Source organism: Gymnoscopelus microlampas, assembly GCF_963454915.1.
Source record: "Gymnoscopelus microlampas genome assembly, chromosome: 22".
NCBI lineage: Eukaryota > Metazoa > Chordata > Actinopteri > Myctophiformes > Myctophidae > Gymnoscopelus > Gymnoscopelus microlampas.
This window is the reverse complement of record NC_139959.1, coordinates 17,643,773-17,659,074: the sequence shown is the minus strand read 5'-3', so window position 1 is coordinate 17,659,074 and position 15,302 is coordinate 17,643,773. Positions and strand designations below refer to the sequence as shown.

General features: G+C 39.9%; 2 protein-coding genes across 4 annotated transcripts in view; one reads left to right on the top strand and one right to left on the bottom strand.

Moving 5' to 3' along the window:
• Nucleotides 1-2,604: 2,604 nt before the first annotated feature.
• Nucleotides 2,605-6,108, bottom strand: LOC311038950 (uncharacterized protein). Of its 2 annotated transcripts, XM_084048582.1 has the most exons (6): nt 5,976-6,108; nt 5,206-5,294; nt 4,924-5,065; nt 4,534-4,686; nt 3,796-3,936; nt 2,605-3,550 (listed from the first exon to the last, which is right to left on the bottom strand). In XM_084048582.1, the coding sequence occupies exons 2-6, from the start codon at nt 5,280-5,282 to the stop codon at nt 2,900-2,902; spliced, it is 1,164 nt and encodes a 387-aa protein (XP_083904708.1). In that variant the 5' UTR covers nt 5,283-5,294; nt 5,976-6,108; the 3' UTR covers nt 2,605-2,899. The 2 variants fall into 2 exon arrangements, with proteins under 2 accessions (XP_083904708.1, XP_083904709.1); XM_084048583.1 differs by lacking the exon at nt 5,976-6,108 and having other exon boundaries at nt 5,206-5,420.
• A 7,629-nt stretch (nt 6,109-13,737) lies between these two features.
• Nucleotides 13,738-15,302, top strand: part of pld1b (phospholipase D1b) — a 67,003-nt gene continuing 65,438 nt past the window's right edge. For both annotated transcript variants that reach the window (XM_084048065.1, XM_084048063.1), the window contains exon 1: nt 13,738-13,825. The gene's annotated coding sequence lies outside the window, so the exon portion shown is untranslated. The remainder of the gene's footprint in view (nt 13,826-15,302) is intronic.

The window sequence follows — 15,302 nt, the reverse complement described above, 5'->3', positions numbered from 1 at the left end:
TCCTGTATTCTTCAGTAAGTCCTGATCCACCGATCTGGACTTTTCTTCTTCTTCCGCTGCTTCTTCAAATTCTTCAGAATTTTCCAACTTCTTCAATGGTTTCTCTGTCACTTCTCACCTTATATAGGCTGCCTGAGCTCTGGTCTTACGTCACACACAATTCAACGGTTTACTACCAAAGCCGATTTACACAGGCTAAGGATGCAACATCACAGTTAGCCCACGCTTCACGGGGCTAACACAGGGGCTGTAGGCATAGGCTTCCTTAATTGGGAAGCCTTCACAGATTGGTCAAGCTTTGCGTCACATTTGTGACGCTGAACCAATAAGTGGTAGCGTGCACAATAGAACTCAATTCTATCTATGGAATTTCAACATGGTGTCAGCTGTTTTTAATGACATCATGGATCCTTGCATCTCCTTAGTCGGTCGTATGGTAATGTAAACAGTAAGGTATAATTATGCTAACGGCACATCTCAGTCTCCTTTGCTAAAATCATGATATAACCCCCCTCCTTAAGGCCTAATCTGTGCAGCCTTGATAGTGTCCAATAAGCAGTTGAAATTGGATCAGCCTAAAGGTCTAAAGATATCAGTCTAATTCTTTATACATTTGTACAGCTTATGCAAATTATTTTGTGCTGAAAGTGAATCTGCTTCAGATCCCTGTCCCAAATAGTTTGTAATGCATTAGAATGGAAGTCCAAGAAGATCATAACCTGCGAACAGCTGTTCCATAGTAATCTATGTCAGGGCTCATTTGGAAGATGGCCATGTAGCATGATGCATGGAATCCTAGTAGTGGCTGCACCCCCTTGTCCACGATGAAAAAAAGCCAAAGAGTGGCATCACTCCTTTAAATAGCATGGCAGTGTGCCTACTGTATGCCACTGGTTTCAGTTATTGTGCCCCCATAAGTAACCAGGTTAGCGGCTTTCTTTAGCTTGACAATTAAGGTGCTCACCGCTGACCACTCGTTTGAAAGTTTCTAGTGACATCACTTTACATTTTGCTCCTGTGTCAACCTTCATCTCAGTGGGCTCGCCATGTATGTGAATTGTGACAAATCCTCATCTGTTTGGGAGCTGACATAGTCTACATAGTTGACAACATCAACACCATCCACCTGAAATGTTTCATCTTCGCATGTTGTGGGGTGGTCTACCTCCACTTCATGTATGGACTGTCTAAACATCCTCCTGTTTGTTATTCTGGCCCACTGGTCTAGATCTGCAGCAGCTCTTGTAATGATTCAAATTTCTGCAATAACAGCACTGCTGTCCAAAGGCTGGGCATTTCTCCCGTTCAGCTGCATGATTCCCACCACAATTGCTGCAGTTTGTGATGGTTTGTGGAACTGGTCTGATCAACACTGGTGGCTAGTGTGGCTAGTGTTTTGCGGCTTTCCTCTGTCATTTTGTGAATGCTGCAGATTGAAAATGGCCTTAGCAAGTGTTAAGTCACTGTCTCTCAACAGGGATTTTCGCGTGGGGGCATGTGTGTCGGGGGGTATGTTGACCAATACACTATTTTGACTGGGAGATCCCCATTTGAGTGTGATAGCTCAAAATGTACAAAACTATGAATTGGCCTCAAAATATACTTCGATATAAGTAAAAGTACCTGTGTTTTTCAAAAAAGCTCACAATGCATCACATTGTAGATCAAATGCTGTAATTGTAATGGAGTAAAAAAAAACACACCCAGTGTGAAGAGAGTGGTGCCTTTGAAAGTGTAACTGGTTGCATCCTTGTGTTGCAATCAGCAACAATATGTTGTCACGTGACACGTGACAACATATTGTCACGTGTCACGTGAAGCTTGACCAATCAGCCGTGCTGACATACGGACGGACACATGGACAAAGTCAGATATAGGAGTGGTTGGCACCACTTAAAAAGTACAATATTTGCCTCTGTGATGTAGAGGGGTAGAAGTGACAAAATGGAAAGTAAAGTAAAAGTACCTCATATAAACCTAATAAAATAATGTACATCGCAATTCTTTAATCTATTCTCTGCCTACTCAACCTGACCACAGGGTGTTTAAGTGTGGAAAAGGCCTTTCTCGTCATCTTCTTATGAAGTTCATAGCATTCTATGATCCCAACACTATTATTAACACAATGACAAGACGTACAGAAAGTGGCTTTATTTTTAATACTGGCAGCTGTATTATCCATAAAGGAACATCTTTACGGATAAATATGTTAAGTAATTGACTTATGATTTTACAACACTAAATATAAGGCCACAAAACCTGAATGATTAAAATATATACAATAGATCCAGAATATGAATACTGGGTACCGAATATGGTACTGTTTTTGCTAAGTGAATATAACTTCAACAGTAAAAAGTGGTGCACTATATCAATAATAGTGAAGATTTATGACACAAATCTTTCTGTTGACAGAAACCAATGAATTCTGCTGGTATCACTGGTGTCAAAGTGACTTGGCTGTTGTTTTTAAGTAAGCTGATGAATCTTGGCAAAATACACCAAGACATTCACTTCTTTACTCTGCTTTTGCATATAAGCTAAAATAATTATACATACAGTATATCCATGAAAGAAATAAAGAACTATGTACAGTATGTGAAATAAGAACAATTTCAGCTATTTATAGATTCATGAACAATATTCACATTTGGTTACAAACAGCTGTCAAGTTGGACAAATTATCCCACCAGAGATTTAACTCAGACTGAAACAGAGACAATAGATGATTCAGTTTAATATCTCACATGGACACACAAGCTGGCAGACAACGGCAAAAGCTTTGTGTGTGTGTGTGTGCGCGCGCGTACACATTTTATAAACTTAACTGATGTCAGAGACCTCAATAAGCTGAATACATTTTTATTTAGCACACATTTTGTGTAATGTGTTGCGTTATCTAAGGTTTTTCTGCAGTGTGGATTCGCTGATGTTTCTTCAGGTGACTTGACTGACTGAATCTCTTGTCACACTGTTTACAGTGGAAAGGTTTTTCTCCGGTGTGGATTCGCTGGTGTTTCCTCAGGTGACTTGACTGATTGAAACTCCTGCTGCACTGTTTACAGTGGAAAGGTTTCTCACCAGTGTGGATACGCTGGTGCCTTTTCATATTATCCAACTTACTGAAATGCTTGTCACACTGCTTACAGTGCAACGGATCTATTTTAATGTGGAGACGCTGGTGTTTTTTCAGGTGAACTGACTGATTGAAACTCTTTTTGCATTGTTTACAGTGGAAAGGTTTTTCTCCAGTGTGAATATGCTGGTGTCTGTTCAGATGATCTAACTGACTGAAACTCTTGTCACACTGTTTACAATGGAAAGGCTTTTCTCCACTGTGGATACGCTCGTGCCTCTTCACATTGTCTAACCGACTGAAACTCTTGCCACACTGTTTACAATAGAAATGTTTTTGTCCTATGTGGATACCCAATTCTGTCTTCAGATTACACAAATCTCTGAAACTCTGGTCACACTGTTGTTGACTGCAAGATCTTGCTTTGTCTGTGCCTCCATGTTTCGGGCGTACAGGGCTGGAGGTCGGTCGAGTCTGGAAAGAAACATGACTTTAATGCATCTCTCAAAAGTGTAACAGAAGGTAAGCCAAATGAAACCTCTTTCTAAACCTCTGAAAATGTAAGTAAGTACAAAAGACTTGTACAAAATAAGTAAAAAATACATTGGTGAATTCGGCTATAAATAGGTTTAAATGCTGACAACTCCAAAAAGTGACTATTGATTATGGGCAATTGGTTATTTTTTTTATTAATAATAAAATATAATAATGCAATGTACTATGGTGGTCTTTGGGCTACTGTTCGCTGTTGACGAGAGTCCCTCTAGCATCCCCAGACATGCTTCAGTGTCAGACTGTTGTTGACTGCAAGATCTTGCTTTGTCTGTGCCGCCATGTTTCGGACGGGTGGTGTGTTGAGTCTGGAAAGAAACATGACTTCAATGCATCTCTCAAATGTGTTAACAGAAAGTAAGCCAAATAGATCCTCTTTCTAAACCTCTGTAAATGTAGGTAAGTACATTTTAAAAGACTTATAAATAGGGATGCACCGATATGGAAATTCTTGGCCGATACGATGTTTAAAATAACAATATAGCCGATACTGATTCCGATATTTGTTTACTTAGTTTTTGGTGTTATTTCCCCCTTTTGTGCCAGGGAACAAATAAATATTTATTATAAGAAATAACTGTAAAGAACCTACAGCTTGGTAGGTTACACATAACCAATACACCAACATAACCAGCGCAAAATTGATGCTTATCAACAACAGAAAAATATCGGCTACTGCCATCGGTGAATTTCAACTTCATTTGCCGATACCGATATTGACCGATAACAGCAAATATCGGCCGATAACGATATGTGGCCGATATATCGGTGCATCGCTACTTATAAATGCATTAGTGAATTCTGCAATAAATACCGTAAGTTTAAATGCTGGCAACTGCAAAAAGTGACTATTTATTGATTATGGTCATTTTGTGTTCATAATTAAATATAATAATGCAATGTACCACGGAGGTCTTTGGGCTACTGTTCGCTGCTGTTGACGAGAGTACCTCCAGCATCCCCAGACATGCTTCAGTGTCAGACTGTTGTTGACTGTAAGATCTTGCTTTGTCTGTGCCTCCATGTTTCGGGCGTACATGGCTGGTGGTGGGTTGAGTCTGGAAAGAAACATGACTTCAACGTATCTCTCAAAAGTGTAACAGAAAGTAAGCCAAATAAATCCTTTTTCTAAAGCTCTGAACATGTCAGTAAGTACTTTTCAAAAGACTTATAAATGCATTAGTGAATTCTGCAATAAATACCGTAAGTTTAAATTCTGGCAACTGCAAAAGTGACTATTTATTGATTATGGGCAATTGGTTATTTTTTATTATTAATAAAATATAATAATGTACCATGGTGGTCTTTTGGCTACTGTTCGCTGTTGTCGACGAAAGTCCCTCTAGCATCCCCAGACATGCTTCAGTGTCTGTATATCCAATCTGACTGCCTGAGGGGGGCCAGGCCAAGCCATACATTGTGTAGTCATGCTTCTTCCTGTAATAGAGCAGACAAACAGTATCTCAGCACGGGCCCTAATTGCTTTTTAAATCCTCATATACAGCTACTTACTGATAGACATCTGCGCATGGTCAGTAATTGGATATTTCAAATTATAATAGAAACATAAGACTCACTTCCCAGTGTCATCAAAGTGGACTTCAGTGTGTCCCTCTGAGTAGCCATAGCGCACTGGCTTCCTTTCGCATGCCATTCTGACAAATGACTGTGGATGACATAGAGTTTGGAAAATTAAGGTCACGACATACCATTGGATTATAGAATCCAGTGGTTCCCAAACGTTTTGGCTCAAGACCCAAAAGAGAAATCAGATGCTTGACAGTGTTACAAACTAGTGAAAATAGCAGATCTACAAGCTCACAAAACGTCACTTCCCGCACGCTGCGAGCTTGCAGATCTGCTATTTTCACTACTTATTTTATTTTATTCTTGAAATTTTTGAAAAACGTTTGGATTTGTTTTCAACTCATGAAAATGTGTGATTTTATGGTAAAACTACTTATAAATCTCTTATAACAATAATAATTAATTAGAACATGTAGGAAACAAAAAATAAAGGGATATTTACTTGCGACCCACGGAAATTGATCCGCGACCCACAGATGGGTCCCGACCCACTGCTTGGGAAACAGTGATATAAACAATAGGCTAACTAATGATAGCCCAGGATTACTGACAGTGACACACATCACTGGATCATGTAAACAATAGGCCAACGCCATTTGCAGCTTCAGATTTATAGTTAATGTTAAGATAGGACGTCTTTGTGTGTTGATGGAACTCGTCATCTCATAAATAAATCCACTGGAGATACTGTAGAAGTATTGTCACTTAAATGACACATATGTCAAAGGAATAAAACAGTAGACTCGGTTGAAAACGTTACCTGACGCGGAGGGCAGAACTACCAGACAAGAACTATTCTAGATTAGAGATTGTAACACACGGATAATTAGATTTTTACACGGATCATTTGTACCAGAGAGACACCGAGACGACGCACTTCGAAGTACTTCCTGTGTGTATCAGTGTTGCCAGATTGGTCTAGGAAAACAAGCCCAAAATAAGCAATTTAGGCCACACAAGCACTGTAAACCTATAATATGCGTCGGTTATTTGAACATCGCCACTATAAAAGCTCGTGAGACGTGAGATCTGCTATTTATTTGTTTTAATCTTGAAATAAAATGTGGAATATTATTTATTTTTTAACAACACATCCCTGGCTCAGCAGATTTTAATGAAAATATTTGAGAACCACTGGTTTAAATAAAAAAAATGTAAAGCAAGCCTAAACAAGCAAGTACGCTTTAGAAACAATTCCAAAAAACTGCAACACGCAATTTTTACAAGCAACTTCACAGAAAAAGAAGCCCAAAGTCTCTTAAGCCGACATGGCAACGCTGTGTGGGGGTCGCGTCATGCCTGCTGCGGCGTGTGATCCGGTCTAAAGCCCGCCTTTCGTATCTGGTGATTTGCGCGCTCACGTTCATGTACGCACCGTTTCCGTATCCGCTCTAGACCCAGACCGGATCATCAGTAATCTGCAAAGAAGGAGGGAACACCACTGGTCCAAATGCTTTATTATCTATTTTATAAAAAGTTAAATGAAACCTATCAGGGATGAGAACTTTTATCTACAAACGAATATAGTATCTAATATTTTTCTTTTTTAGTGCGTTTTATGATTTTGTGTCAGTCTTGTCAGGTTCTTACTTTAACAGGGCGAAAAAAGTATCAATATTATGATATACTCTGTTGAGTTCTGTAGAAATAAAAGTACATAACTGGAAATACTCCAGTAAAGTAAAGAAATACCTCAAAATTGTACTTAAGTACAGTACTTGAGTAAATGTACGTAGTTACTTTACACCACTGTATTTTAATGAGTCATTACAACTGAGAATATATCCACTTGCATTAATCACCTTCATTGAAAACAAACAGGAATACAGCTCTTTGTCAACGGAGCATATTGTACCATTAATATATTGTGTTTACATTTTCTCCACGATCATAACGTTACAGAATGGATATATGTTGCCATCTACTGGTTATTGGTGGTATTGGTCACAAGGGGAGAAGAAGGGGAGAACAAGTGTGTTCCTTGGGATTTTGTGACAACCATACATTGCAATATAAACAACTAATAAAAGTGAAAATAGCACAACTACAAGTGTGCAACATGTTGTATTACAAAGCGTTGTAGCTGAGCTTGTAGATCTGCTCTTTTTGAAAAGTTGTGAAGGTATATGAAACAGGGCTTAAGTTGTTTTTATTTAGCAATAGTAAATAAAGATAAACATTTAATGAGTGATAAAATGTTAGAGAGGCTATTTTGCATGGATATGAATACAGGTGTATTCATACCTTGAGATTTTGACTTATCCTTAGGTTGCCTTGGCCACAAAAAAGTTTGAAACCCACTGCAATAGACATCATCACAAAAACATGTTCCTGGTTGAAAAACAACAAAATAACCTCTCTATATTCTACTCCATTGGTCCATCTGAGGAGTGCCAGATGCACTAAGAACAAATGCTGATCCCCATCACCATAGGAGCAGCTCTGGCCAGCCTGGTGCTCACTCACCGACTCCCCTCATGGCATACCAAATTGGCAGAAAGAGGACCGTGCTGGATACCACACCATCTGAATGGACATTGGACACATCGACTGTCTTTATTGCTGCCGCATCAGAAGTATCCCTGAAGTAACCCGGCGCAGATCTGAAACATTATCATATGGTACAGATGGATGTGCTTGTGTGTATCTGGTGCATGACGATCGTGTGCGTGTGATAATGGGTAATGGAGTGCATAGTCCTCGGTATAGTATTTTTCTGTGCATGCCCATGGATATAAATGCGTGCGCATGTCTCTGCGCTGTGACATTAGTAGTATTTGCGTTGTATTTGTGTTGATGTTCTGTAACTTGCTTTGGATGATGAAGAGTAACCCAGTACTGATTGTAACCATTGTTTGGTATAACTTACAAATTTGCTGCCACTATAGATTATTGTTGTCTCTTCGGTTCTATTCTCATTTAAATCTATTTAATTGTGTTGAATTTGCTTTGATTTGTATTTGATTCATTCAATCGACTATTTGTTTTAAGATAAGTGGGAATGCAGAGGAGGAGACAGCTAGAATAAGGAGATACAGGAGGAGCCCTCTGGCGGGATGCAAACCTAGTCCAGGGGTTGCAGAGACTGGGTCCTTTGATAAGAATATAGGCATTCTGTAGATTCCTCTATGTCAGTGGACTTTTGTGGTTGATGATAATACAATTCACTCAGCTGAACAATGAGCTAGTCAGGACCCATTGTTTGTTATCTCAAGTTTAGGATGCTTATAGTCATACCACACGTGAACTCGTGCTTTTGCACCTACACTCACTCACTCATGCATGCATGCAAGCAGGCACAAATGCTCATCTCTCTCTCTCTGCATGCACACACATATGCAGGTGTATGCACACCAATGCATGCAAGTAAACATGCACAAATAGACGTACATGTATGCTGTATGTGCATTTCTACACAGAAATGCATGCAAGCCGGCACAATTGTAAAGTCCCAGATTTCTATTTATCTCTATCTCTCTCACTCACTCACTCCTCGCTGTCCTCACAAATGCAAATTAAATTAGGGAGATAGCCACTGAAGACTGCCACCTTGCTGGAGAAATGTTGTTGAACCAGAAAAATTACTTTTCTCTTACTCTCCACACTACAATAAGTGCTGAGGAATGCCAGGCTTCTGTGGAATGTGCTGCACTGCATACAATAGATGGAGTACTCTGTAGTAGTCTGGCGCCATTCACTTCCTACTGTAATTTGTGTTTGCTTTGACTCTGATGCAGCAAATCTGTGAGACAGCAGAAAAGGCTCTGGTGGAATCTATAATGTATAGATATACAGCAGCTATAGGAACAATTATAGTTACATTTTAGGCATTTAGCAGACTCTAATCTAGAGTAACAAAGTGCAAGGTTGAACTATTCTCAATAATTAACAACTGGTTAAGTGATTGGAAATCAGAAAACAATTAGGAACACAAGTAGAACATCATTCAGCATATCAATGCCAGCAACCTAGGTGCGAGCGCTATGTTATTGCTGGAGAATGGGGGAGAATCAGGACTGGATAGACTGTTCTGTTCGTTTCTTCTCAGGGAAATCTAACTAGTACCAGCTGAGCTATTAGGTTATTGAAAAAGTATTTTGCACTCTCCAGCACTTTGATCAGTAGTACCTACCAGTGTCTCCCCACTGGTAGTTTTTCCAGATATACCTGAGGTCCCTTCATAGCCTCAATCAACATATCGTGAAGTGGATTTACAGACCTACAATTTGGATATCCGCCCTGATGTAATTGCTGAAGTACTCGTCTTTCATAGGCGTCTGTTGATTCTTAAGTGCTCCTGTAGTAGTGTATTGTTTTGTTTGTTTCTCCTCTCCTTTGTGTGTTGTTCTTGTTTGTATGTCCTTCAACCTCTTAAATTGCTTTGATGCCAAGATTGCTGGGGCCGAGGTATAGAGAGATTGTTGTCATTTTGAGTAATTGGCTGGCATTTACTGCTACTCTATTTAAGCCATCTCTGTTATTATTCTTGCTCTCTCTCCTGCAAACCACCACACCTTTGGGTTTGATATTGTTTGGTCTTTTCTTAAGTTTGCAACTCTCGACCCACACACACAAGACACCTTTTCACTCATCCCTAACTACATGACCTCGTCACTCATCGTGTGGGAGTCTGTGAGATGCAAATATCTTTTTTTTTAGTTTTGTTTCAGTGACCTATAGCCTACTATAGCAACTATGCAAACATGCTCATGAACAGACACATGCACGACAGTTATATGATATTATGCAAAATTGAAAACACTCGGTCCTAACAATTTTTTTATGTGTGTGTCTCTCTACTTTCTGGCTTATAACACTGACTGGGACTGAGGCTGTTTAAAACGCATATGACTGTGTTAATCAAAACACTGTTAATCATATTATATCCAAAATGGACCTTGAATCAATTCCTTGTTTCACATATAATTCATTACAACATATCAACCATAAAGCTACCCTTCATGCTATGAAGTCAATGTGTGCCTGCCATATTTTCAAAAAGTCCTGACTCTCTTGTAGTAAATCTTGTGTAGCGAAATGTAGCTGTAGATTTCATTTAACCAGAGCAACACTATGTAGGAGAGTTAAGATGATTCAGTGAATTGCAATGCACTTCTTTTTGGCATGAAGTGAGGCAAAGTAATCATATTTCTACTGGAACTGAAAAGAAACAAGAGAACGATTTTGGGATATGAATATCTAAAACCACATAGGAATTGCTGATTACAGATTAAAGATGAAAGTTGCCCTTTTTGTGTCTGTGTTTGTGTCTCATGTATGAGTACAATATTATTGTTGGAACACTTTTGGCAAAAGTAAGACCAGTCATATTTGCTTACAACCATTATTACATCCCAATTGCTTCTTGTAACATCTGTATTTATTTGTTGTCTTTCTAACAGGGTTTTATTTGCGATTTACGGGGATGGAATATGGAAACCCCTAAATAAGTGAGTGGAAGGTGAACCATATTTTTTTTTAAGCTGATTAAAAGAAGTGAATATGTTATTATTAGATACATTGGTTACATCTCTCATACCCTTGTCATACCATGGCTGAAATACCTAAAACGAAGGGAAAGGTTCACTGTAGACCAAACAGGCATGGGAGCTCTTATTTGTAAACGTTAACAATAAGTACGAGGATTTATTTGTGTTATGTACGTGATGTGCATGTGTTGGAGAGCCAAAGAGGGAAAGAGAGAGTTTCTCTGCGCAAAGATAATAGCAGCCATTTATCAAACAGGACTGTGGATTTCTCCCTGCAGGGTGACTGTGTTGCCTGTCTGTCTCAAGTATTGCTACTGCCAACATAATACACAGCAGGGGACTGATATCGACTCCTCTCCTCCTCTCTCTGTGTCGTTGGTTCTGTTTCTCTCCACCGCAGAGCTATTAACTGCTGCCCCTGGCTACTTAACACCAGTGTGGTACTGGTACTGATGCTGATGCTCTCTCTCTCTCCCTCTGTCTCACCATCTCACTCTACCGCCCCTCCCCCCTCTCTCTCTCCTCTCACTCACTCACTCACTCACTCACTCACTCACTCACTCACTCACTCACACACACACGCTCAATGTTCAAGCCTCTGACTGAAGACTGAAAGCTTAATAATCTCCCCCGGCCAAGGGGGGATTCCCTCTAGTGGTTAAGCTGTTTGGCTTTAGTGTCTCTTCTGGCCAGGTTCGAATCTTGGGTGTGACAAATGTACACACATAAGCACAACCACACAAATACCGGCACACAATGAACACATGCTCACAAAAGCGTAAACACACACAACTGCACGTGTGCACACAATTATTGTGAATGATGCACGCACGCACGCACACACTCCTAGTCAACCTCTAGTCTCTCTCTCTCTCTCTCTTTTCTGGCAAATTATCGTCCACCCTCTTGACACGCTGATTATTGTGCTTTCTCAGTTCTTGCCTGCAGCCATCAACTTAGCAGGCTGAGCATGCGGAGGAGGGAGACAGAATGACTGTGTGTGTGTGTGTGTGTGTGTGTGTGTGTGTGTGTACTAGCATGTGCTTGTGCGTGTGTGGGAGGGTGCATACTTAGGCTTACTTGCACAGCACAGCACACAGCCATATGAGAATTATTGTAGTACATTTGTTTTTTATTTCACACTTGCTTTAGCAATGTAAATGTAGGCATATGTGTCCCAGTGGTGGAAAAAGTACTCACATTTTTTACTTAAGTAAAGGTATCAATACTGCAATGTTGAAATACTCTATAATATTATAATAATAAGTCCATAATTTAAAATGTACTTGAGTAAAAGTACAAAAGTATTGGTTTCAAAATGTACATATAGTACCAAAAGTAGAATGTACTTATTATGCAGAATGTCCCGTTTCACAAGGTATCATGTGTATAAAATGTATTAAAATCTTTTGAAAATAGCAGATATGTCTGTGTCGTTGGTTCTGTTCTCTCCACCGCAGAGCTGCTATTATAATAGCAGCTCTGCGGTGGAGAGAACTGCCAGTGCTGCCCCTGGCTACTTAACACCAGTGTGGTACTGATGCTGATGCTCTCACTCTCTTTCTTTCTTCTTTCTTTCTTTCTTTCTCTCTCCCTCTGTCTCCCCATCTCAAGCTCACAGCAACACATTGTGAGCTTGTACATTGGCTGTTTTCAAATAGCCAAAGTTTAAATAGGGCTGAAGTGGTTGATGTCTGTTTTGTAATAATAATCAAAATCTACAAAGTAACTACTAACTAAAGTCTTCAAATAATTGTAGTGGAGTAAAAGTATAATATTCCCCTATTTGTGAAGTAGAAGTAAAAGGACAGACAATTGTAAATACTCCAGTAAATAACATCTGTGACAATGAAGCATACTTATAAACATTAGATTGAATGCTGTAAGGGTACTTTTTGCCTTGAAGTTATGTTTACCACTGATGTCTGACTGCTGACCTGAATGGTCCCAACTCATTTCGGTCAGTCAAATTAGTTCTAAAAATCCCGCATCAAATAAAAATATAAATCTTAGTTTGCTGGTGGAAGAAATTGTGACTGAGCACTCTTTGAATAAATTTTGCTTAAAAAAAAAAAAAAAAAAGAAAGAAATTGTGACTGAGCATACATTTTTATTTTCATGCTTGGCTAAATAATTTCTGTAGTTGTAGGCTCTATGAGTCTACACTAGGCTACAACTAAACCAAAAACATAGGATAGCCTGTCTCGTGCGTCGCGTGGCTAAAGGGTATCATAGGCCTACATGTATTTTATCAATTTTGACATTTTTATATCTACGCTAGTCGTGGCCTGCACCCCACAGAGTGCCCTGAATTTTCACCAGTAAATTCCGTATTTCTCCGAACATGTACAAATGCAAAATATAAGGTGCTTACCCGGCTACCCAAAATGTTAACTCGGCCTTCGGAATCTTTGTGCACTTTATTAGTCCGTATTCTTTAGTAAAGAAGTGTTTTAATCCCGTTTGTGGCCGAACTTCATTTCTCCCCCCTCGTTTACTTTCTGTTTACATTGAGTGTAATTCCGGCTTTCACCGGATGCGTCCATCACTACCACCCATTGAGAAGTACAGGGAACTTCCGACAGAATCCGACACAGACGGGATTGAAACACTTCTTTATTGAAAAATACGGACTTATACATTGCACAAAGACTCCGAAGCGTGAGTTAACATTTGAGGCAACCGGGTAAACACCGTAAATATAGTTTTTGTACATACACGGAGAAGTACGGGTTTTACTGGTGAAAGTGCAGGACGCACTGTGCTAGCCAAGACTTTTGTAGATGTAAAAAATGATCAAATACATCTATGATAGTCTTTATCCAAGGCTAACTACAACCAATCTTATACGTGCTGTCCAAAAACATAAGATAGCCTGTCTCATGTGTCGCGTGTCTAAAGGGGTAGCTAGGCGGAGGAATCTCATCACAGAATAGATCTTTGTGTGTCTCATGGTAAAAATGTACCCTATGCCTTACAGTGGGTTTGGTTGGTTGCCACATCTCAGCCTGAGCAGTGAGTGTGACACACTGAACGCACACAAGCACATACACTGATCATCAATACGGGGGGACAGGAGGACAGCGCTGGGCTGCCTTGGAATTTCATTTCGTACGAGGAGGTACGTATTCCTTTTTGACATACATACACACATACATACGGTATACATCTCAGTGTGTTATTTACATATGTGTGCAAGCAGTTGCGTGGGGTAAAGTTTAATTCAGGCTCGGGCTGCTCTGCTCGGGGCGCTCGGATCATCACTGTTGTGGTTAAATTAGTTTATACGTTTGGTTAGTGATGGGATTTGTGGAAGGAATTCCCCCATGGGCATGGCCGCAGTGGTACGTGGTGCAGAAGGTGTTGTGGTGTGGTGGTCTGTTGGGGGTTCCTGCATCGTTCACAATAATCATCATGTCCGCATTGTTGCAACCCGAGTGGGAATGGATGGTAGATTATAAGAAGGATTGGGTGAGGTCTGAGGTTAGTTAGTGGGTCTAGTCCAGGGGTCTGCAACCTTTTTGACATGAAGTGCCATGTTTTAATTGATGTTATTGATAGTCAGCGTGCTATACCAACATTAAGTTTAATTATGACACTACATCAAAATAAAATATTTCCAACAGATTCTGATGACAAGGTTTTTTTCTCCTTTTGGAAGTATTTTCTTTCACATCAGGAAAATGATCATTAGACTCATTAAACAATAACCCATCTATCTCCCTGACTCCCTCCTCAGTCAGAGTTTGAATGAATGCAGGGTGGGATTTGTATTTGTATATGAGAGAACTTAATTTAATTGACTATTTTTTATTAAAAAACAAAAAACAAAGATTACCCTCCCCTGTGCCAATGTTGCCAGTTGCCACCCGTGCCTAAGGTTGCATACCCCTGGTTTAGTCAGAATGAAAAGCTGTCAGATATATATCATGTGAAATGTGTGGAATAATGCTGTGAATATATTAGGCTATAATATACTGCGGTAATGTGTGCCGTATGTCCTTTGGTTTATAAAGAAGAACCTTTGAATGGAACTGAAAAGCAATATAGTGAGTGTAGGGCTTTTATTGAGCACTTTGTTGTGCAAGATACACGTCATGACAGAGCTGTTCCCTTGCCCAGGGCTCAAATGTTAATATCGTCATCTATACAGTAGATGGAAACAGGCTGGACCTGTGTGTGTGTGTGTGTGTGTGTGTGTGTGTGTGTGTGTGTGTGTGTGTGTGTGTGTGTGTGTGTGTGTGTGTGTGTGTGTGTGTGTGTGTGTGTGTGTGTTACACTTGGAGTCAGTCATCCACACTTTTGCTTTTACCTCTGACCGCCATGGGAGTCTTGTCAGATCACTCTAAGCAAAACCACTTCCTCCACCAAGGAAGTGGTTAAGCACTTGCATAGTTGCTATGGCCGATTTTATTTCGAAAGCCTTTCAAAGGAATTACTGACTAACTGAGTGTTATTTTGTCAGGCCACCGTAAATTGTGGACCAATATCTGTGGAGTAACAACACAGCTGGCTTGGTATGCTGGAGAATAAAGCAGAAGTTTTGTGGCCAATATACTGTAGTGAAGTCTGCTGTCATGGAAGAGAGAGAGACACAC

Bases quoted from the DNA above. Each gene is read 5' to 3' on its own strand.
- LOC311038950 (XM_084048582.1), bottom strand. From the start codon at position 5,282: ATGGCATGCGAAAGGAAGCCAGTGCGCTATGGCTACTCAGAGGGACAC. The intron at 3,937-4,533 runs GTACATTGCATT...GTTTCTTTCCAG, and splicing joins GTAGCCCAAAGACCTCCGTG to ACTCAACACACCACCCGTCC. The intron at 3,551-3,795 runs GTACATTGCATT...GTTTCTTTCCAG, and splicing joins GTAGCCCAAAGACCACCATA to ACTCGACCGACCTCCAGCCC.